At 41.7% G+C, this 24,546-nt stretch overlaps 1 protein-coding gene across 1 annotated transcript in view; it reads left to right on the plus strand.

Moving 5' to 3' along the window:
• The window catches only part of gphnb (gephyrin b), a 65,374-nt gene that overhangs the window by 35,068 nt on the left and 5,760 nt on the right, over positions 1-24,546 (plus strand). Inside the window, exons 7-11 of the mRNA XM_030771219.1 lie at positions 176-448; positions 1,403-1,537; positions 20,383-20,425; positions 21,059-21,196; positions 24,275-24,367. Coding sequence (XP_030627079.1) covers positions 176-448; positions 1,403-1,537; positions 20,383-20,425; positions 21,059-21,196; positions 24,275-24,367 — 682 coding nt within the window. The remainder of the gene's footprint in view (positions 1-175; positions 449-1,402; positions 1,538-20,382; positions 20,426-21,058; positions 21,197-24,274; positions 24,368-24,546) is intronic.

Genomic DNA, 24,546 nt, shown 5'->3' on the forward strand with positions numbered 1-24,546 from the left:
GCACTGAGCTACTCAAGAGATTTGAAAGAAGTGCTGTAAGCAAAAAGCAAATGTTTGTGCGCATTACTTCATATCATGTTCTTTCCGCTGAACACGAGTCTGTCTGTCACCTTGTACGCTTTGATTTTCTCTCATCCCTTTCACTCTCTCTCTCACCCTTCTCCTCTTCCTCCAGGAATGTTTTCAGTTCATCCTGCCTGCTTTGCCCCATGCCATCGACTTGTTACGCGAGGCCATCGTCAAGGTGAAGGAGGTGGCCAACGAACTGGAGGACCTGCCTTCGCCGCCACCTCCTCTCTCCCCGCCCCCAGCCAGCAGCCCCCACCGTCAGACAGAGGACAAGGGCGTACAGTGTGAGGAGGAAGAGGAGGAGAAGAAGGACAGTGGCGTCGCCTCCACCGAGGACAGCTCCTCCTCCCATATCACTGCCGCCTCCATCGCTGCCAAGGTATTTGAGGATAAAAGAGGAAAGAAGGACGATGAAGACAGTGATGAATAATGCAAAAGGAGGCAGAGACATATTTGTTATGTATGAGAGGGTCTTTATGAACATTGATTTTTTGATTTAGTCTATTTCGGGGGAAGATAGCCAGAGCGAGTGGAATGAACTTGTTTGTTTCTTTTATTTCTTGGTTCTTCTCGCTAAGGCCAGTGGTGTTCAGCTCAGCTTTGTAAAGGCTTTAATGCCATGCCACTCTTTTGGTGGTTTTAGAGTCAGAACACCTAATTAAACTAATCAGTTCATCTTCTAGCCTGTGATTAGCTGATTCAAGTGTTCCTCAAGTGGAAGAGAGAATATGTAACAGCTGGGTTTAGAACAGTTGTTCCTGTAACAGCACTGTAACCTCATTTCACTGGATTCAGTTCCATCAGGCATACATATCAATCTGTCAATTGGAAAAATGCATGTCTTATTAAGTAAAGTAAGTGTAGTGTAAAAAAGTAATAGGAAACAAATGATTTGTGCATGTTTTACTCCCAAATCACTGATTGTACCCTTTCAGCCCATGACATTCACTCATCTTCATCTTTTTGACTGTGTGTGTGTGTGTATGTGTGATTTTCCTGAAGTTGTGTGTGAAAGTGTACATCTCTGTGTCTGCCCTACTTACCATCATCAGATTGGCTGCTGTCATAGTTACCTGTGGACAGAACACCTTCATCCACCTTCTCATTTCACTTTACGTCATCAGTGACTGAAAGGTACAGTCACCCAAGCACTGTACATTACTGATGAATGGAGTCAGCAAAGGTGGAACTAATTCGCTATGGTGACATTTTTGCTTTCGCTTTAAAAAGAGCCCCTTTTCCATCCTTTGTGTGGCTCTAGAAGGCGCCTTAACTGTCATAGCTCTGCTCTAACCACTGTTTCTTCCCCCTTTTTTTTCGTTACGTATCTCAGATTCCAGACTCCATTATCTCACGGGGCGTACAGGTCCTGCCACGGGACACGGCTTCCCTAAGTACCACGCCCTCTGAGTCACCACGCGCCCAGGCCACCTCTCGCCTCTCCACCGCCTCCTGCCCCACACCTAAAGTAAGAACACCCACTTATGTCCTCCTTCTCTGCCCTGTCTGCTTCCTGTTCCTCCGCCCCCCTTCTACAAACCCCGCCCACACTCTGCTGCTGACTCCTCCTGGCTCACATCAGTCCCTAAACCTTCTCAGCTGGCCTTTCCCATCAGAAGGTGCGTGTGTGTGTGTGCGTGTGTGTGAGAGAGAGAGAGAGAGAGAGAGTGTGTGTGTGGGTGAGTGTGTGTCCGCTCCAGGCTGTACCATCGCTGTGATGTGAGTATGTTTGTGCATTCAGCAGTGTGCAGGGTGGAGGATGGTGGGGTGGGGGGGAGGGGGGGACTCTTCTCTTAAGGCAATTTAGAGAATCTCAGACTCGTCAGAAACAGTAGATGAAACATTGTGTTATATCTCACATTGAAATTTTCCTCTTTGTTTGGATACACATTCACATACTTGGTTTTCTCTGAATGTAACTCACGGCTTTAGCAACGGGTTGGTGATGGAGAGCTAAGGAGAAGTAAAAGAACGACAGCTTCAGAGATCATTCAACAATTTCAGAAAACGTTTGAAATTCAGAAGTCAGTGGAATTTGCAAAGCGACTTGCTCCAGTTCCCAGTCTTGTGTTGAAACTTAGCAGCAGTTTAACCCTCAGCTTTGTATGAAACAGTCGATTTGAACGGAGCTGTTGGCATGTCACCTCGTGTCACAGTCTTGTCTCCTTGTGCTGTGTGGATGGCAGAAGGTTGCCATGGGAGCAGGGGTTGCCATAGAGACTGAGGTGGGCCCTTAAATCTGCCATCACATGACCGGGCTTCGCGTCGTGTTTGTCTAACAGGTGTCAAGCTTGATTTAGAGAATAGACAGGTGTGTTGGTGGTCAGACTATCTAGCATACATATATTGGCTCTGATCTTATGAAAATGAACCCTTTATTAAAGTAACATTAGAAGTTCAGGAAATGCCCCTCCTGTAAATCGTACCACAGAGATAAATGGATTGTGGATAAGATGAGAAGATTTAAGATCAAATTGAATAATATCATTTCAGAACTGTCAGGTCAAAGATGAACCTTCATCTGACCACAGCAGAGCCTACTGGAGTACTTCACTTAGCATTAGCCAGTCGAACCCCCTTTAAATCATGCTGAAATGACATTCTAATGAATTTTCCAGTTGTCATTTTACTTCCTACAGATTTCACGGCAAACTGGTAATGCGTAAGTTATGGAAATGATAAATAGGCATTTGAAGTGAGTCCATTTCACTCTCACAAAACTTGTCCAGGTGAGGACTTCATAACACAGACAACACTTTACATTCAGCAAGCATTATACATCTGTTTAAAACTTCAAATTGTCTCCAAATCTTTGCAGTTAAAGTTTTTTGTACAGAAGTGCCACACACTGTAAGAATTTTTTGTACAATACCAAATGCAGTCATTGATCAGGTGTTATGTTTTCATCGTGAAAAGTTACCTTGATATAATGTGTTGTTTTACAAATACAGTGTGATCAAGAGCTGTCCCAGATTGTGTCGTCCCACATGTTTTAAATGATGCGGTTTTTCCAGTTCATTGTTCATAGCTCAATAAAAAATGAAGCCATTTGTGTTTGACAGTTTCCTCAGAATTAAAAAATGGTGACAAATAACCTCTAGAGAGTTTTTCCCTCCTGCTGTATTTCTCTCTCTTCAATCACTATTCCATCCTGTTTCTTCTTCTTCTTCTTCTTCTTCTTCTTCTTCTTCTTCTTCTTCTTCTTCTTGTTCTTCCTCTTCTTCTTCCTCTTCTTCTCCTTCTTCTTCTTCCTCTTCTTCTTCTTCTTCTTCTTCCTCTTCTTCTTCTTCTTCTTCTTCTTCTTCCTCTTCTTCTTCTTCTGTTTTGAAATTGGGGTGTGAAGGAGTAGTCTAGAGAGATACTCTGTATAAAGCAACCACTGACATCTTCTCTCATAGAGAGAAAACCCAAACAAAGAACTGCTCTTTACTATCGAGGCTCAAGGCAAACTAGCCAAAATGTTCTCGCCATGAAGCGATAGATGGCAAGACAGGTCTATGCTTATGAAAGTAAGAGTGAGACAATATCTACAGATGAGTTACACATATCCTAATGTTCTCACAGTAAACATGCAACTGTCCTGAGGTCTTACAAATGGGCACACAGACGGACACATTTAACCACTACATAACACATATTCACACACCCGCTCACTCTCTCACACGCACAGGCTTTCTTATCTCTTTTTGCTTTCTGGCACCACTTTCATCAATGATTCCATTTTGATTTCACATGTAAGTAGTGTGTTTCCCGCTGACACACGCTGAGGTGACAGGGCAGTAACATGCTTCCACTCTGTTGGACCTGCGTTGCAGTTATGTAATTGCCAACAGGATTAGTGAAGCATACGGGGAGGGCATCCAGTTTGAATCAGTCTGGAGAGAGACAGGGGAGAGATGAAAGGACAGAGAAAAAGGAGTGAATAAGAAGAGGAGCAGGAGAAAAGGATGAACTCATGATGTTTCAGAGAACGTCTTTGATGTTTATTATATGTCATAGTGTTCCGTTCTCCTTGTGAGCTTTAGTGATGAGAAACTGACCATACGTCTGCATCAACTTTTGTGAGATACCTTTTGGGCCGGTGTTTCTGACCCAGTCCTCCAGTTCCCCGTGCCTTACAGTTTTGTTTCAGCCCTGCACTAACACATCTGATTCAAACAACCCATTGTTCTGTAATTTGCTGATCTACTGAATCAGGTTTACTAGTGCAGAACTGCACCAAAAATGGATCGGGCAAGAGGACCTTGAGAAAAACAATCTCACATTCAGTCTATTGAATACGGTTACGAGCCAAGACAGAAATGATCCTGGTGTTGCTTTAACACGTTTACTCCAATTCTAACAACAAAAAAAATTATATTAATATGGAGAACAACATCTACATTGTCACTAGAAGGGATAGCCCCTTTGCTGTCAGTCATACCAATATGGTTTCTCTGTCTGTAGCACAGATTCTGACACTAGAATCATTGTAAAACTCCCACTCTGACGGTGAATTTGATATTGTTTACACCTACATTATGCTAACATTCCACTTGTGATTGGTGCTGATTGACTGATGGTAGTTATGATTTACTGCTCTCTCAGGGTGTTGCTGAGCTTGGATTAGAAGGTGTACTTCAGTAGGAGGCTGGAGGGTCTCTCTGACTTAATGACCCTCCAACTGGATGTTGATTAATGATGGCGTACGTACACAACCTTGCCCTCATCTGCCAGGGTTTATTTAAACCACTTCCCCCTCCTTCTCTGTCTCTCTCTCTCCCTCTCTCCTTCTCTCTCTCTCTCTTTCTCTCCCTCTCTCTCTCTCTTTCTCTCTGCCAAAATATAAAACTACCTACATCCCATTACCGAAGGAGCTACACAACATTATGAATTCTCACTATGACAGGATTTTACTGGTCATGAGAATTTAGGTTCCCTCTCTCCATACTTTGATGAATGGTCTTGCATTTTTCATGGTGAAAAATGCTGCAGCAGAAGAAAAGAGACTGAATATATTTTAATAACTGTGAGTCTGTGCGTTGCCTCTACAGGGGAAAGTATATGGTAAGAGATATTTGCCTTGTATTGTACGGGTGCACTGGTCCTGGCTACTTATTTGTCTTGTCCTGTATCATATAATTGTTTTGTTGTTGGCAGCTGTTACATCAAAAGGAAGTTCTACTGTTGCTTAAGGCTTGTGCTCTCTTTTTCACTCTCCCCTTCTCTCTCTCTCTCCCTCTCATGCATAAAGGGTAAAGTGTGTGTTTTGTGTGTGTGTGTGTGTGTGTGCGCGCGTGTGTATTTGTGCATATGTGTGTGTGTGCATATGTCTGTGGACCTGTGCCTTGCAGGAACTGTAGCCTTGTTTTGCATCATGTGTCATCATTTTAAAAAGGCTTTTCTGCCACAGGGAGGGGCACAGATATGAGGGTCTCAGTAGTGCCTCTGTCACTTCCTTTTTTGTATTCATTTAAGCACACTGTGCACTTAGGATTATGCTTTTTAGGTGTGTTTCTGTGTCTGCATGCACACGTGTGCACGTGTGCCTGTGTGTGTGTGTGTGTGTGTGTGTGTGTGTGTGTGTGTGTGTGTGTGTGTGTGTGTGTGTGTGTGTGTCTTAAAGAGACAGCTGAATTGATTGGGAGCATGTGCTGGTGTTTGATAGTGTGTCCCTACACAGTACACAGGGCCATGTGAAATTGACTCTTTCTCACTCTTGCAGAGGTGTGAAGAATTTATGGGATGCAGAAACAGAGAGAGGGAGAGAGAGAGAGGAGAGAGCAATGATGAATGAAAGACCTAAACAGTGACAAATATCTGTTCTCTTTTAAATTTCATATACAATATATACGGTTATGGTCTAGTCTGTGTTGATGGGGTAAATATTGTGGTGTATCTGTAATCATGTTTTTCATACTCTTCAGCGACTTCATAATGCACTTCAGCTGCCTCTTAGCTAGTCAAGAGCAGATTTTATCTTTCCATCCTGAATTATTCCGCAGGGAAGCATTACACACTAAACTGTGTGTGTGTGCATGTGTATGTACATGGGTGTGTGTGTGTGTATGTACGTGTGTGTGTGCGTGTGTGTGCATAATGTATGTCTGTGCAAGTGTGTGTGTGTGTCTGTGTGTGTGTGTCTTTGTGTGTCTGTGTGTAGTGGGGTTCAGTATGCCAAAAGGCAGATACACACTCTGTCAGATGAGTGCCTGCAGTTTGCAGTCAGCCATGCGTTAGTGTAAGCGGCACAGTCATAGCTGAGAACAGAGAGTATGTGCAAATGAGACCTCCTTCACAAGCTGATCAGCTCCCTTTGCCCTCTCCTTCTTCTTTTTCTTCTCCTTCTTCTCCTTCTTCTTCTTCTTCTTCTAGCCTCTTCTTCCTCATCCTCCTTCTTCTCTCTCCTCTTGCCATTTTTTTAAATCCTTTGTCTTGTGTTCTCTTTTTTATGACACTGTTCCTACACTCTCTTGCTCTCAGCAGTAGCCATCTAGTTCTTCCTCACCGCTTTCCAGCGCGTGTCTTTCAATCTCTCGCTCTCTCGCTCTCTCTCAAACTGCTTCAATTCTTTTTCTTTTATTTTTTTTTCCTCTCATTACAATTTGCTTCCTTTTCCTGCCTGTTTTCACTGCTTTTTCCTCTCTCTCTCTCTCTCTCTCTCTCTCTCTCTCTCTCTCTCTCTCTCTTTCTCTTTCTCTCTTTCTCTCTTTCTCTCTTTCTCTTTCTCTCACCACTTGAATTCATCTTTTACTCGTACCCGTATTTTTTTCTCTCTCATTATCATTTGCTCCCTTTTCCCGCCTGTTCTCACTGCCCCCCCCCCCCCCCGCCTCTCTCTCATGCTCCATCAGCATGTACACTCCCTCAGCCCTCCCCTTCTCTCTCTCTCTCCCTCTCTCTCTCTCCCCCTCTCTCTCTCTCTCTCACCGTTATACTCACTGTCTCTCTCAGATTGTCTCTGTCATAGTGTATGTGTGCATGTGCATATGTAGGAGAGCTCATCCTTCTCTGAATCCATACAGAGGATGGTAAGTTGAATGTTTTCCCTTGAATTTTGAGCGTGTACGTCTACGATGGAGTAAATTGCTTTATCACACTGCTGAGAGAGTGTTTTAGAGGTTTTTGTATGTATCTTTGTGTTTGTGTGTGTGTGTGTGTGTGTGTGTCTGTGTGTTCACGCGCGCACGCATGCGTGTATGTGTTTTCACGTCAATGTGCATGCTCTCAAGTAGAATGGGCCAATCTTATTTTAGCAATGCAATTTGTGCGTGAGCATGTGCGTGTGTGTGTGTTTATATGTATTATAAGGAGATAGAGAAGACGCCCTGGGGGAAATTAAAACTGTTGCAGTGGAGTAGTGGTGGAACACAGGAATGACTTTCACAGACATATACACACGTGCCATTTCACAACACTGTCTCTGCAGGGTTATGTAAAAGCAGATGATATGGCAGCTCTCTCTCTCTCTCTCTCTCTCTCTCTCTCTCTCTCTCACAGTCCCTGTCTGTTTTTCTCTCTCTTTCTTTCTCCTGGGGTCTCCGTTTCAAGAAAGAACTCCTGTTCCTGGGTTCCTTTAACTGAGGACTTGTTTGGCTGTCATCTTACTAATGCTATTGCCCTGATTTTTTAACTTCACAATTAGTGAGTAATTAATTAACTTAGAAAAATGAAATGAGGGAGCTGCTAAATAATTAGCTTCATTTAGTTTTTCAGAAGTAGGTCCACTGAAAAAACAAAAAAAAAAAGAGTTTTCAGTGACTTTACATCAGTCTAACATATATCTGTACTACAATAACGGCCCAAATCTTCTCAATAGTTGTGTTTCCATTAATAATCAGGTAACATTTAGTGGGTGTAAGAACATAATAAAGGGCTATGGTTCAAGTTATTATTTTGGGATCTGAGACTATGCTGTTTTGAATGGCTGAATGATTTGGTCGTTATTATTATCTAGGTCAGGTGGAGCCATCAAAGTGTCTTTTGATCCCATTTAAAGAGCTGCTCCCTTTGTCTGCTCGCATGTTTACTCCCTTATTCAACCAGAGGCGGTTACTCACAGCTGTCCACTCATCAACACATCCATTTGGGTCCAAACGGTCACAGCATGTCTTAGCGATATTTTTTTTTAGACATTTTTGGACATTTTAGTCAAGTTATTGGCTGTGAGAATGGACGCAAATTTGAAACACGTGTCTTTATGGTTTGTGTGTTTGAATGTGGTGTGTCAGTGTGTGCACATGAGAAAATGCAAATGCATGTGAATGTATGAGTCAAGGTATAATAATATCTGAACGGCGTACACATATTTTCTGTCAAAATAACAACCTGTTAAAACTCAGTCTGATTTTCTCCCTCTAACACAGCAGAGAAAATACACTCATCTAGTTGACAAATGACCTGGAATAGTGTTCTGAAAATTTAACTGCACCATTTCAGTTACATTACTTCAAACTTCTCCTCAGAAAATACAATTTTAATAATGGTCATTGTATCCTTTATATCCTTTTTTTTTTTTAATTTAATGTTGAAAATTTAATGATCCTGTCATTGCTTCGTGCTCAACAGAGATTTTTCCAGCATTTCTGAAAATATTAGCTATCAGACCTACCTACTCACAAGGACGAAGATACTGCGGCTACATCTTACTGCATTTTGCAAACTGTATTTTCATTTCTGAGATCCAGAGTCACATAGATAACATAGCTCATCTGATCAAGGCCTGGGAGTTTAAGGATTTTAAGGAGCGCCATATGTGGTGTTCTGCAAGGCTCAATCCTAGAACCTTCTGTAGTGTTTGCATGTTTGCTGTTACTTGAAGATGTAATGAAACATTTTTGGCAACTTTGCAGTACTAAATGTTAAACCTCTCAAAGTCTTCCAAATTGAGATTCTGCACTAAATTTTAAACCTGTACATGTCTCTCAAATTGAGTTTTTCAAACATATGTTTCATTTTAGTCAATAACCACTAAAACAATTATACAGTTAAGCACCGAGAAGAAATCCTGGTTCCAGGAGACAGCTGAGCTCAGATTCTGTCCCTAAATTATTAAGATTAAGATCTTTGATCAGAAAGCTTGGGGCCACTGTGGATTTTGAGCATAAGATGAAGGTACAGATCAAAAACATCACCAGGGTGTCCAAGCCATAGCCACATTAGTATATTCAGTATGGCTGTGGTGTAAAGAGAATGGGACATCCTATTGTACATTTATTTGGCCTAAAACTTGGCTCAGAGCACAAAGGACAAATGACTTCAAAGTATGAGTGCATAACATCTAAAATTTGCTCACTACATTGATTGACTTTTTAATATTGACTGTGAGACATACATCCTGGTCATTGTTAGAGAAACATCTTAGTCATTAAAGTTTTAAAGAGACTAATTTAACAATAGCTTTCTTTAATATGTAAGGCTAACACTATTGTGAGAAACCTTTCATAATGCACTCTTTCATTGTTTTATCTTACTTTAATTTTTTATTTTGACTTTGATTTAGTATTAGAAAGGTTCTCTATAAATTTAAAGGTTCTCTATAAATTTACTATGTGAAGGGTAGTATATAAATAAAATCCACTGTAATGCTATTATGAAATATTAGCCAGGCTGAGTCAGTGGACAGCTGTCTTGTGAATGCTGCCTAGTGACTAGAATGCCAAGGCGGGACCCTGGCTTGAGTAACTGGCATATGGAGGATATCTGTCTTGCCGTGCACCCGCTGGTCATATTGCCTCTGGTCAGCAAGGACTCGTACTCATTCAAGAATCACTCAAGTGAAGATGGCAGAGCCTCTGTCTCCAGTAACATGAGAACCTGGCCTTGTACCACGGGCAGCGAGCACTATACCAGTACTGATCTAGCTTGAAATGGATGTTCGCCCTGAAATACTCCTCAGATTTCATTCAGGTGTGATAGTGGCTTTTTCTGTCACTAAAACATACCCGTTTTAGGCTTTTTACTGAAATATGGCAAGTAAATGTCTCTTAAAATTAAAGAAAATGCAGCTTGATGAGAAAATAGCTCTATGTTTGGTGTGTAGTTTGGGGAAAACAAGGAAATGCATTTCTAACAGGGTTGAGTATGCTCCTTGGTGCTGAATGATTCATTAGGTTTCTCAAATCTGATCTTTGAAAACTGCCATCCAGATTACAATTACTGAATAACTTTAAATGGGAATTAATTATACATTGATGAAAACAAATGCATTTATGAAGTTGTGAAAGTAACAGATGTGTCACTCAGTCTTATCATCAGTGTTAATTTTTTTAGTGTGTGTGTGGGTTTGTTTGTGTGTGTGTGTGTGTGTGTGTGTGTAAGTTTGTGTACATGTGAGTTTGACTTCAATGCTAGTGTTGGTCATTCCCAAGGCGGTTATTTACCCAGTTCTTCTTCCCAAGAGAAGACATTGGCACAATCCCAGAACATATCACTAATTCTTAAATAATACTAGGTTAATACGTGACATGTAAATTGGATCACAACAGTGATTTGTCACACATGCAGTGGAATGTTTGTATAATGCCTCTGAACTGTGTGTAAATTCTACAGGTGCACAGAGCAAAAAATGGATTAAAAAAGAATTACAAAAGCGGAAAGTTTTGGGCTTTTTTTTTTTCAATTTTCATTTTAGATATTCTAGACTAATTAAGTGTAAAGTGTATGTTTTGGAAGAGGTTTAACAAGATGCTCAGACATTCTCTGTGTTTGTGTGTGTGTGTGCGCGCGCGCTACTATGTGTGTGCCCGTGTGTGCGCCCGTTCCTGTGTGTGTGTTTTTCAGACTGATTTGCTGTCTGCTCGTAGTCCACTGTAAATGTCAATGAGTGATTCTAAACAATGGCAGAAAGTAGTGTCTGGAATTCTGTAATTCTGCTGTTTATCGCACTCACGTTATTAATATCGCCAAATGTATTTTTGCAGTGCTGTATTATGAAAAAATGACTGAATGTTGTCAAACTGGTAATGAGAATTATGCTTGTTGCTTGTTAAATTTGTTAGCGCTTGTTGCCAATGGAGATGTTCAAGAACAAATTTCTGTGGTGATGGCTCTAACTTTATATAGGGGCCACCCCTTTACCCTGTTGTCTTGAATGTGTATTGCTCATTGTTGCTTCGGCTTGTTGTATGCAGGTAGTCCTCCAGGCCAATGGAGGCACTGTATTTTTTTTCTCAGCACTGCTTTTGCTGGCTGCTATGTTAATCACCTTCTCTTCTCCCCCTTCCTTTCTCGTGGCACCCAGGCGCGGCTCCCTTCCTGTTCATCCACCCTAAGCATTGCTGAGGTATTCCTGCATGTGTCTTGGGTCACATCGTCATGGCAGTAGAAACCCTTTACTCATGTTCCATGCCACTGCCTGCTTCGCTGCCCCCCTTCCCACCCCTTACAACTAAGCATGCTTCACCCACCTGCAGAAAAGACTAAACATATCACAGGCCACTCTGTGTATTTAACTGACTTTTCATAATATGTTTTATAGAGCAGGCCAAACTAAGACCTTGTTCATGTCTCTGTTATGTGTTACTCTAAACTAATTTCATTAATTGAACAGCTTTTCCATTTGGTTTTTTTTTTTGTTTGTTTGTTTGTTTGACAAGTTTATGTTTCATCTAGATGAGTGATTTCTTTCTCTTTTTTTTCTTTCTTTTTTCTTTCTTTTTTGGTGAGGTTCATATCCCCACATCCTAAAAAATGTCCCAAAATCAAACCTTAAACCCCCCCTTGCCCCTGCTCCCAGCTTCCTGATCCTCAGAGTGGTCACAATCTTAAGGCCCTCATCTCTGCATCTACATTAAAGTCTCGGAGCTTGAGCTGTGAGATCATGAGGGCATGACTCGGGTTGGACCAGATCTCTGGGATCAAAATGGATCATACTGCTTTTTAACAACTGGTGCAAGATCTGCCTCAATAAGAAAACACAGAACATACGGTTCCATACAGTTCCATACGGTTCCATTCCTAGCTCACATGAAACGTAAAGCATGCATGACTAGCAGACTGCACAGATTGGGAAAACACACCCTGCATTGTTCTATCCCGGTTATATTCACAGAAGTGCACCCCCGGTGTACGTTTGTTATATATAACTCAACTTGTCACGTATTAAATTCACTGTGAATTTCATACCTCCTACCGGTAGCACATTGCTCCCCACGGCCTGGCTCCCAATCATGTTAGAAGCTCATCAGCAGTCCTGTTTTTGCACTCTGCCTATAAACGTAAAAATTAGGCTCAGTTTGAGTGGCCATTCCCCTCTGAAAGAGTGCTCTTACGGCAGTAGTTTGTCTCAAGCATCCAGCTTTTTAAACAGGCGGAACTGTCAAACCTTATCATATAATAACCAGTAAAAACCTGTGTTTACTTAGCATAGCTTTCATATAAATCATTACTTAATTAATTCATATGAATCATATTCTTAATTTTTAGAAATCTGATCAATTGAAGAGATGATATAGACAGTCATTCAACTTATCTCAAATGTAGGTAAAAATAATGCTAAAAAATGCAGTGGTGTTTTAGGTAACTGTGGTCTTCAGTAGAGGGATGGATTAACATTGTGATGAAGGCTATGACTCAACACAAGGTCACCTTTTTTCATTTTTTTTTTTTTTACACAATTTACAGTGTCTAGCTTAGAGCAAGACTTGCACTTATTGTACTCATTTAAACTGAGAAATAGTTGTATGTGCTAGTGTTACAGAGAGAGAAAATACTCATTGCTCTAATATTATCCGTAGCACTCGTTTGTACAGATTAAAAACACAGTGTTTTACCTCATCTGCACTCTAGACATTAAAATCAAACTCGTTCAAATTAAAAGCCTCAACTTCCAAATTCAAAATGAACAGTCATGAGACAAATGAAGTTCCAAATATAAATCACTCTGTTTACTACAATGAGAAATGGAGCCTAGAGGTCTTTCTACATGTTTACACTGATGCCGCATATTATTGTAGTGTTAACCTACCTACTGAGATCATTCAAATCTGACAAATTTGATGGGAGGATATCTATCACTATGACCATTATCATTCCACCAACAGGATTTAAGATCCGACTGAGATTGCCTTTCCAGCTCACCACACGATATTAATTTTATCTGTTGGTCTCTAGATTTTTGTTTTTGTTTCTGTGTGGTTTTATGTCTGACTATTTAAATATGAGCGGCGCAAGCCAGTGTTGTTGTACTTGTTTTAGGGGTGTGTGTGTGTTTGTGTGTTTGCGTGTGTGTGTGTGTGTGTTTGCGTGTGTGTGTGTCCTTGTGTAATCTGTTCTAGGACTTATTGCTTGGCATGCTTGTGAATGTTTTTTTTCGTCTTGTGTTAGACTAGGGATTATTTTAGCCGTGTGTCTGTATCTATGTGCATGTCTGTACCTGTGTCTGTGGATGTGTGTTTGTGTGTAGATAAATGTGTGTGTGTGCGTGTGTCTGTGTGTGTGTGTGTGTGTGTGTGTGTGTATGTGGTTGGGACATGACTGTAATGCTCAGGTTAGTGGTGTGCATGTGTGTGTTAGGGTGAGTGACTATCCTGTGGCTTTCTCCAGGCCTCACGGAGAGAGTTCAGGGCTCACCTGGATGAGGTCATCACGCTCAAGTCAAGGTACTCTACCTTGGACCAGGTAAACAGCTAACCTTTTTCCCCTCCACTAGCATGCAGCCAGAGCACCTGACACAGCCAAGCCCACTGAAAAAACAGCACTAACCACAGCTTAACACAGGGTAAAGCCTCATCAAGCAACTTACCATGGAGCCTATATACCAAGACATGAGTGAGAGCCAAACGTAATGATCCATGAATTAGATCCAGCCGTATGGACTGTTACTAAAACCTCTGCAAATTACAAGGCACAGTTATGAGCAGACGTGTGTATCAGCGCAGTGTAATAAACCCAGCTAAGCATAGAGGGCAGTACTGTAAGCCAGCAAAAGACTGGCGTCACAGTCAACAAGACACAGACACATATGAAATGACATTACACAAGGCAAGCAAGGAAAAGCAATGCGCTCAGCATTATCATGCTGCTCACATTCAGTAAAGACACAGTGTTAAAACAAACACATACTGTGTTTCTGATAAGCTCTGCTTTCAGAATGCAAGATATTGCTGACTCAGCAAACAGCACACACAGGCCAGGTCTCAAATATGAATGTGTCAACATATTATCTTGTTAATTAGTTGGGAAATTAATTTTCTTTACCCTCTTGCCCAGGGACTGGAGCTGAAAATTAGTCTTGCTCTGTGTATTCTGGCACATTTTTAAAGATTTTAATTCATATACAGCATACCTGTCAAATAGATGTCATAAATAAACCAAAAAAGCATAATACTCAGACTGTTAAGCACAGTGGGCTTCTGTTCACTGTCAAGAAAGCACCAGATTCAGAATTACATCCTGACACAGCTCAACACAGCATAGTACAGTACCACAGAGCACACAGAATAATACAGTACAGCGGAGTACATAGCACAGCCCTACACAGCATAGCAAAGTGCCATAGAATACACAGCACAGCTCCACACAGCATAGTACAGCACAACAGAGTACACAGTACAGCTCCATACTGCATAGTACAGTACAACAGAGTGCACAACACAGCTCCACACAGCACAACGCCACACAGCATAGTACAGTGCCACAGAGCACACAGCACAGCTCCACACAGCATAGTACAGCACAACAGAGTACACAACACAGCTCCACACAGCACAGCCCCACACAGCATAGTACAGTACAACAGAGTGCACAGCACAGCTCCACACAGCAAAGTACAGTACAACAGAGTGCACAACACAGCTCCACACAGCACAACGCCACACAGCATAGTACAGTGCCACAGAGCACACAGCACAGCTCCACACAGCATAGTACAGCACAACAGAGTACACAACACAGCTCCACACAGCACAGCCCCACACAGCATAGTACAGCACAACAGAGTACACAACACAGCTCCACACAGCACAGCCCCACACAGCATAGTACAGTGCCACAGAGCACACAGCACAGCTCCACACAGCATAGTACAGCACAACAGAGTACACAACACAGCTCCACACAGCACAGCCCCACACAGCATAGTACAGTACAACAGAGTGCACAGCACAGCTCCACACAGCAAAGTACAGTAAAACAGAGTACACAACACAGCCCACACAGCATAGTACAGCACAACAGTGTACACAGCACAGCTCCACACAGCATAGTACAGCACAACAGAGTACACAGGACAGCTCCACACAGCATAGTACAGTACAACAGAGTACACAACACAGCTCCACACAGCACAGCCCCACAGCATAGTACAGTACAAAAGAGTGCACAGCACAGCTCCACACAGCAAAGTACAGTACAACAGAGTACACAACACAGCCCACACAGCATAGTACAGTACAGCAGAGTACACAGCACAACCCCACACAGCATAGTACAGTACAACAGAGTACACAGTACAGCAGAGTACACAGTATAACTGATAGGAGTCATGGAACACAACACACCACAGCCATCAGAGCAGAGCAGGGCAGAGCAGAGCAACACCACATTGCATAGCACAGCCTTGTTCATTGAGATACAAAAGCAGTACAATGCTGGAATAGTTTAGTCAAGCTTATCTCTGACTTCTTAGACACTAGACTCTCACCCATTGACCCTCATTCACTTTCATTCTTATTCATGTATTCATGTAAGTAATGTGTGCCTGCGTGCATATGTGTGTGTGTGTGTGTATGTGTGTGTGCGTGCGTGCGTGTGTGCGTGTGTGCATGTGTATATGTATACCTGAAAGAGATAAAAACAGTGAAAGATGATGATGATGATGATGATGATGATAATGATGACTGTGTGTATGGCTTGATGCTCTTATAGCTGAGAGTCTATAGCATAGTCTAAAAACAGCCAGGGAGAGCTGACAGTCAACTTGAACACGGTCTCTTAAGCTGCATCGTGCAAGCAAATGCCTTTGTCTCAATATTCTCAAGTGTGTGTGTGTGAGAGTGTGAGTGTGAGTGAGTGTGTGTGTGCATTTACAGATTCTCAGTGGGCCCCCATGGATAACCATCCCATTTTGCATAATGTGCTTGGCTGATGCTTTGTTTCTGCTGAGTTCAGCGAAAGATACACTCATATCACAATATTCTGGTGCAAAGCCTGTTCCTCCCTCATTATCGGTCCATTGATTTTTTTCCCTCCACTCCTGGAGAAACAAAGTCGCCGCTTCAAAGACTGCCTTGAGTGCACCAAGCCACTCTGTAACCCAGGTCGCCGTTGCTATTCACCCCGTGTTGCTCCTGTCACCATAGATCTTTTTTACGGTTGATCTCCATGACAACGAAGCGGCTGGCTGTAGTGCGGCGTAAATAGATCAGAGTTCTGTTTGCCATGTGTAGTTTCTCCTGTTACTCTATAGGTGTGTGTGTGTGTGTGTGTGTGTGTGTATGGGTATGTGTGCTCAGACAGCAGGGCTGTTTCTGTGTGAGGCGTGTAGAAGCGCGCGTGTGTGTAACCAAGGCGGAGTATTTTGTCACACTGTCACTAAGCTCTGCGGCCACCAACTCACACTACACCGTCTCAAACAGAGTAAAACAAGCATCACAGCATGTGTACAAATACATGAAAAGAATCATGCATATGCATCTATGTATATGTATATACTCACAGGCACAGATCCTCTTCACACAGATGTAGTCACATGAATCCACACTCATGCTACGACCGAATCAACTATCTATGACACATAGACAATCAAGCTTTGTGTACTTATTTTATGCATGTTATTGTTGTTGTTGTTACTTGTTTGCGTGTTTGTGTTTGTGTTTGTATCTGTTTATGTGCGTGCGTGTGTGTGTTTGTGTGTGTACGCACGTGTGTGTGTGTGTGTGTGTGTGTGTGTGTGTGTGTGTGTGCGTGTGTGTCTGAGAGTAAGCAATTGAATTAGTGAGATGAGAGAATGAGTTGGTGTGAGTGAGTGAGTGAGTGAGTGAGTGTGTTGGTGAGAGAGTGAATATATGTGTATGTATCTCCATCATTGTCATACTCCTTTCCTTCAAACACATCAGGAGAAGTGAATAGATGAAGGGATGTGGAAGTTTCTAGGCGTGACAGTGAGCTTTCATTTCATTGCTTCTTTCTCCATGTCAGTGTCCATTAAATCTCTACTCATTCTCATGTTCAGTATATATTATGTCCCTGTTTGTCATATGTCAACCTGGCTGTGACGTACAGCACACGTCTCTAAAAGGAAGGAACCTTCTTGTCTTCTGCTACAAAACCCAGACACATACATACAATAGCTGCAATATTTTATTAATAATTTACTGACATTTAGGAGCATCATGGTTATGAAACTTGATGTAACTGATGTTTGAGCTAAATATGAGCTTGAAAAGACAGCTTTTGACGGGGGAGTATGCTGAGATTAAAACAGACCGCGAGTTACAATATTATTTTGGTCAGAAGGAGAGTAAACATGTTACTCTTGTCATTGATTCGTTATAGTTCTCCTTAGACAAGCCACACTGTGGAAGTGATTTGTTACAAAAAAAAAAAAAAAAACCTAGTCCCTGTGTCTGCTTTAAATGTCTGCAACTTAATCTTTCTGTCTTGTGTCGTGTCACCACCTTTCTATACTCTCTGCTTCAGTTCCTGTCTCACGCTTTCTTTTTGGCTTCACTTCCTCCTGCTTTCCCTTACCTTTCATTTTTATCCGGTTGACACTGTTCTGCTGTAACCAGAAACAAAATATTTCAGTGAGGCTTTACTTTTTGGTGACTTCAGTGTCTAAATCCCGCAAAGCATGCAAAGTCACTTTGTTTTATTTTTTGACTTGTTTGACCTTGGTTTGAAGGTCATGGGGCTTGTTAAACAACATATGCCTTGGCAGTAGAGATATATATTCATATTGCTGATAAACATTTTTTTTTGAACACGTTAAAACAGTTTATTGACAGTTTATAAACTGCCACTTACTGAGAATTTAAATACTTCTTATCATCGCACCTCAAAGTGAAGTGTTACCGAACCTGTCTCTCTCTATCTCTTTTCTCTCTCTATCCCTCCCTTATCTGTTTTACTTCCCTATACAAAAAACTTCTCTTTCGCACTCCTTTTTGGCTTCGGGCTGTCCTTTTAGTTGCCTTCAATTTCATGTGTTCTTGAATTTTTTTTTTTTTTATTATTCCTTCGGTTGCTTGGGATTGATGGACTGATGCTTGATAACTTTATCTCCATTAGCTCCAGTGTAGGTTGGAGGTGCTTAAAGATGATGGGCGGAGCCATAGGACCTTCAGCTCTCGAGTAACTATCCCCAACCCTCAGGAGCCAACTCCACACGCATCTCTCTCTCTCTCTCTCTCTCTCTCTCTCTCTCTCTCTCTCTTTCTCTCTCTATCTATCTGTCTATCTCTTTCTCCGTCTCTCCTCCTTTCTCTGTTGTTTGTTGCGTGTGGAGGCTGCGTTCCGTGCTTGCTCTTCTCTGTCCCTTGCTTCACTGCCTTTTCTTCTCCTTTTTTTCTTCTTTTCTTTACTTATATCTCTATCATTTTCTGGCTGCCTTAATTTCTCTCCAGCTTTCCCTAGGCTCATTTTAAACAGTTCAAACATACAGTGCACCGTCACGTAAGAATGTCCACTGGATTTACCAACAGTCGCAGTCTTTAATCTGGAACTAATAATGAGATCATCGTAGTTTTTAGGACTATCTCGTGAACTTTTCATAAATATTCAAGCAACAGAGAGCTCAGTATGTTTGAACCTTTCAAATCAAGATCTCTCAGCTCGCTCACTCTCCTTTTTCTATTTTTTTCTCTCTCTCTCTCTCTCTGTTAAACTCAGTGGGAAGGAAAGTGGTGATATAATTTTCGGCCTGACTTGAAGGGGAAAAGCTATGCAGTTGCTTTGTTCATGAAGCAACTGCATGGTATGAATATTGCCAACATTTACTATATAATGAATGTGACAGATATATGTGTGTATCACAGCGTTTAGAGTATAAATGTTGACTCTTGTGGCTTATCGCTTTGTATTATTGGTGATCTGTATGAGTTTGTGGGCTGGTGCTAATCTGGATTATTGCCATGGCTTCCAACCAAGTGCATTTCTCTTCTCTGCTCTTCTCTTCTCTTCTCTTCTCTTCTCTTCTCTCCTCTTCTCTTCTCTTCTCTTCTCTTCTCTTCTCTTCTCTCCTCTCCTCTCCTCTCCTCTTCTCTTCTCTTCTCTTCTCTTCTCTCCTCTTCTCTTCTCTTCTCTTCTCTTCTCTTCTCTTCTCTTCTCTTCTCTCCTCTCCTCTCCTCTTCTCTTCTCTTCTCTTCTCTTCTCTTCTCTTCTCTTCTCTTCTCTCCTCTCCTCTCCTCTTCTCTTCTCTTCTCTTCTCTTCTCTTCTCTGCTCTCCTCTTCTCTTCTCTTCTCTTCTCTTCTCTTCTCTCCTCTTCTGTCTAGCTTTCTGTAGCCATTTAACGTCTCTGTGGCTGATTTCCATATATACTACAGTTGTGTGGCTTTCTTTTGTGCTCGCCTTTTTAGTTGTGGTTGTTTAGATGCATCCTGTCATGTCTCTATTAACTTAAGTCTGATGAGCCATACCACTCCATCCCCCTACTTTATTTCACCCCTTTTCTTAACTGTGTGACTGACTCATACCCAGCAGTTCCCCCACAGAACAAACATAGGACACGGAGACAGCAGTGGTTAGACTCTTAAGTGACATCATTAAAAGCAAATATTCAGGTCAGAAAGCTGACCTGAGATCAGTAGTAAAGGGTGGGAGGGGTTAGCTGAGGAGTCGTTGCAAGCAAAGATGGGGGGGGGGGGGTAATCTCTTATGGAAAGGCATACTTAGTCCAAGGGTCTCTGGGTTCTTTTTGATTTATTGATTTATTTTGTAGTGTTTGTAAGCTGTTCTCAGATTGTCACTATTAACAAGTTTTGCTGGACTATTTTCTGAAAAAAAAAAAAAAACAGGCTCCTCATTTGTCTTAGATGTCATGACTTCCAATCTTAGGGTCATATGCATAAAACAATTAGACATGTAAAGGACATAGTGGAATATGACATTTTCCACTCATTGCTTTTTCTGCTTTGTATAGTGTGAACATCTCACTTATGCTAAGGATTTCTTTTATCTCACATAGCTTACCTCTTTCTCTCTCTCTCTCTCTCTCTCTCTCTCTCGTATGAGAGACACTGTCTCTCTCTCTCTCTCTCTCTCTCTCTCTCTCTTTTTTTGTTTTGTTTTATTCATTGCTCCTCTCTATACTGTTTTTTCCTTTCATTTCTGTTTTTCCGATTTTTATCTTTTCCCATATTTTTCCTTCTTTCTGTCTAACTGTTTATGTGCAGGTGCAGTCACGGTGCAGCAGCAAAGAAAATATCCTCAGAGCAAGTGAGTTGCTTTCACCATAAAAATGTGTGTATGTGTGTGTGTGTGTGTGTGTGTGTGTGTGGTGCCTACAGCTCTTACTCACATGTCTAGTATGGAGTCTGAGGGAGGTGCATATGTGCATTTAAAATGACAGAAAATTGGGTCATGGCATGTCAAAACACCTTTTTTTGCTTTTCTTCTCTCCGCCTACTTGTCATAGTCAGACAGAGAGAGAGAGAGAGAGAGAGAGAGAGAGAGAAAGAAACAGCAAGAGATTATAAATTTGTCACACCATCAGCTTATCCCCTCAACCATGGTGATTATTAGACAGTTATTGTTAGAAATGCATTTTGATTATCATGATGTGGAATCAAGATATGGGTTTAAATATCAGTCTTTTATCTTGTGATACATGAACAAAAACAATATATGATAATCCCAGAAAGCCCTTGAGTGTTTGTCTGCCTAACATATGTGCGTATTATCTATGTCCCTAAATACAGCACACATAGATACAGCATATAGATCGTAGCATTGTTGTTGTAGCATTAGTTGGATGGTATTTATGTGTGTTTGTGTGTGTGTGTCTGTGTGTTGTCAGAGTCAAAATCTGTATGTTAAGTATCCATGGTGTGACACTGTCGCCCTGTGCAGGTCACAGCGCGGTGGACATCACTAAAGTGGCGCGAAGACATCGCATGTCCCCTTTCCCCCTCACCTCCATGGACAAGGCCTTCATCACTGTGCTGGAGATGACCCCAGTCCTGGGCACTGAGATAATCAATTATAGAGGTAAAAACATGCACTCACACTCCAGCAAATACACAACTCCATTTCTTCACTCTATGACTCTCATAACACTCCACGCTGTCATGAGGCCAATAGGCGCAGTGATGGTTGGGGGAGGACTGGGAGGGGGGGGGAGTGGACCACATGCTGAAATCAACATATGTCTTAGATGATTAAGACATCTACTCAGTCAGCACTGGAAGTTGAAGCAGATCCAGGTTTCTTACTTACCTAAGCTTACTGAGAGCATTGAAAACAATGATGTTTAATACAGTTAGGAAAGCAGTCACCACAGAAGCAAGAGTAGCAGGATGAATGTGTGTTTTTTCTCTCACACGACTGTCATATTTTTGAATGGAATTGTTGAGCGGTACAGTGGGCTTTGGTGTGGTTATGGACAGGAGGCTGGAGCAGAGTGTGAGATTTTTTTTCTTTCATTATTTTTTTAGGACTAAGAGAAAAACTGTTAGCGTGTTAGTAACTGTTAATGTATGCATCCCGATTCCTTCTTTATAAAATTGTGCTTCTTTGATCACTTGCTTAAGACTGAAATTCTTTGGGGGCTGTTTTATGAAAACAGACATTTTTAGTTCTTGTTCTGTTGTCCATTCACCTGAGTCAGCGGAAGAGTGGGTGTGTGTGTGTGTGTGCGTGTGCGTGTGTGCGTGTGTGTGCGTGTGTGTGCGTGTGTGCGTGTGTGTGTATGTATGTGTGTATTGGTTTAAGAAAGAATTCGGAGGGGAGGGTGAGGGACTGACCATGAGTGGGTGTTTCAGTTGGCTCTCTCTCTCTCTCTCTCTCTCTCTCTCTCTCTCTTTCTCTCTCTCTGTCTCTCTACCTCTCTCTCTTGCATGTGCTTTCTTCCTTAATCTTTTTTTCTCTCTGTCACTGTCCCTTGACTATTGTTCTTGTTATGCAACGGCTATGGGACATACGGAATAAGAGCTGATTTACAAACAGAAATATGCACACAGCTCTTTACTGTAGAACATTTTCACAGTCTCTGATTGCTCCTTTTTATCTCAACAGCCGGGAGATCGAGCCTGCCTTAACAAAACAAGAAAACACACAGTTCTCAAATAGTCAATGACAAACTCCATCTGCCTGATCTCAACACTGTCGACAAAATAGCACAGCATAATCATATGAACGCACTATAACCTACTGAACAAAGATGGATTATGTTACATATATTACGGAGCAACGGAAGACAGAATCCATAGACAGAATGTAGTTCATTTGGTGAAATAAAATACACATACATACAGTACATATTCTTAGTTTGGATGAAATTTGCCTTCTTCAGAACCTGCTTTTAAATTCACCATTTGTCATTTCTTTTCCCAAGTGTGTTCTTATATTTAATGGGGAAAAAACTCAGCTAGTACGCATTTGATGCATTGAACATGCTTTTAAGTTTCAGCATTTTAACACTTAGGATGCTTAGAGATGACTACAATCGGAGTCTATGTAACCAAGGGTTACCCAGCTCAGATCTTAGTTTATAATCCCATAGCTTCCAGAAACAAGAATGCTTATGTTCCTCAGAACTTAGCCACTGTGATGAAAATCCTAAAGGAAGAAAAAAGGCAAAATAAAACTGTTCTCTATAGCTAGACTTCAGATCAGTTGCACTGATGTACATCCAGACAGCGGTCGGTACGCTGTTCTATTTCAGATACCTCCCTCTTCTGACACAACTCTCCATGTGAGGCATAATTATAGTGCTTGTTTCAAATTCAGCTTTCTCATTTACTACAGTGTCAGTACAGATTTTATTAACAAGAAGCTGAAGTCAGACAGACAGACGCTGACAAATTAATGAGGGTTGGGGGGGGGGGGGGGGGGGCTGCTGTTTGACTAGAGGACCTCATATCCAGGAAGAAAATAGTTGTGCTAGTTATTAGACGCTGAACAAAAGCAAAATGGAGCAGGTAAACAAGTGGGTATCTGGAATAGCATCTTTTAGACTGACTCATTCGCTTTAGCGTGTTGTGCACTGATATCATTGTTTCAGTTCAGCTCATTACTTGAGTACCTACCAACATAATCAGTGAAGAACGCAGCAGTGAGTCTATATTTAGCCCTTTAGCGGCTTAACGTCTCTCTTAGTTACCAGATTCCCACGGTTTCTCACTCTTACCTAGACTCTCTCTCTCTCTCTCCCTCCCTCTCTCTCTCTCTCTCTGAGAACATCTCTTTCTCCTTATCTCGTTATCTATGGTTCTACATTTCTTTTTGCATCTCCCTCTCTCCCTCTCTCTCTCTCTCTCTCTCTTAGTCACTCACTCACTCACTCTCATTACCTCTCTGTGCGCTCTAATCCTTTCCACCTAAAGATCTTTTTTTTATCTTATCATCCCATCAAAAGTTCAAAGTAGGTGTGTGAATTTTTTTAAGAAACATGTTGCTAATTGCACATTGTGTAGACCACTAAACTTCTACCCAAACCCACAAACCAAGCTACATCTACCACAAATGCCAACAGTCATGAACTTATTTAATTATCAGCCAAGACATTAACTTATTGTCCATTTCATTTTGAGAAACAATGCATACAAAGAGATTGGAGATGCGTGCTTGCGTGCGTGCATGCGTGTGTGGGTTTGTGTGTGTGTGTGTGTGTGTGTGTGTGTGTGTGTGTGTATGTGTGTGCTCGCATACATGTATGTGTATATGTGTTTAATCAGGTGGTGAGTCAGATGCGAAGACACTAATAAGCAGTGTCACACACTCACGCACACCTCCAGCAAATGTCATCTCTTATCTTCGTCTGAATCACACACACACACACTCCTTCTTTGCCATGCTTTTCTCCGTCTATGCTTTCTCTTTTTATATCCTCCCCCTACTTTTTCATGCTCCCTCTCTCGTTCACTTTTTTTTTCTGTTTTTCTCTCTGACAAACTCATGCGTGGCACCTGCCGCTGCATATAGTTTATGTCATTAAGTAGGTATATTGATGTTGTTGATGGCCATTTTAAAAAGGGAAAGAGCAATATATTTTTCTCTCTCTCTCTCTCTCTCTCTCTCTCTCTCTCTCTCTCTCTCTCCCTCTCTCTGTCTCTCTCTGTGTCCCAGACGGAATGGGTCGAGTTCTGGCTCAGGACGTGTATGCCAAAGACAACCTGCCTCCCTTCCCTGCCTCTGTTAAGGACGGTTATGCTGTAAGAGGTACGTAATACACGCATTAGTTCAGAAACACTTCAGATCAGGGGTGTGTGTGTGTGTGTGTGTGTGTGAGTGTGCGTGTGTGTGTGGATGACCAGGCTTTTTTTCCCCTAAAACCCTTGTGATTTGTTTGTTACACAAATATATTTGCATAAAAAGGATACTTAAAACTAAAACATCCT

This window comes from Chanos chanos, chromosome 4 (genome assembly GCF_902362185.1).
Source record: "Chanos chanos chromosome 4, fChaCha1.1, whole genome shotgun sequence".
Classification (NCBI taxonomy): domain Eukaryota; kingdom Metazoa; phylum Chordata; class Actinopteri; order Gonorynchiformes; family Chanidae; genus Chanos; species Chanos chanos.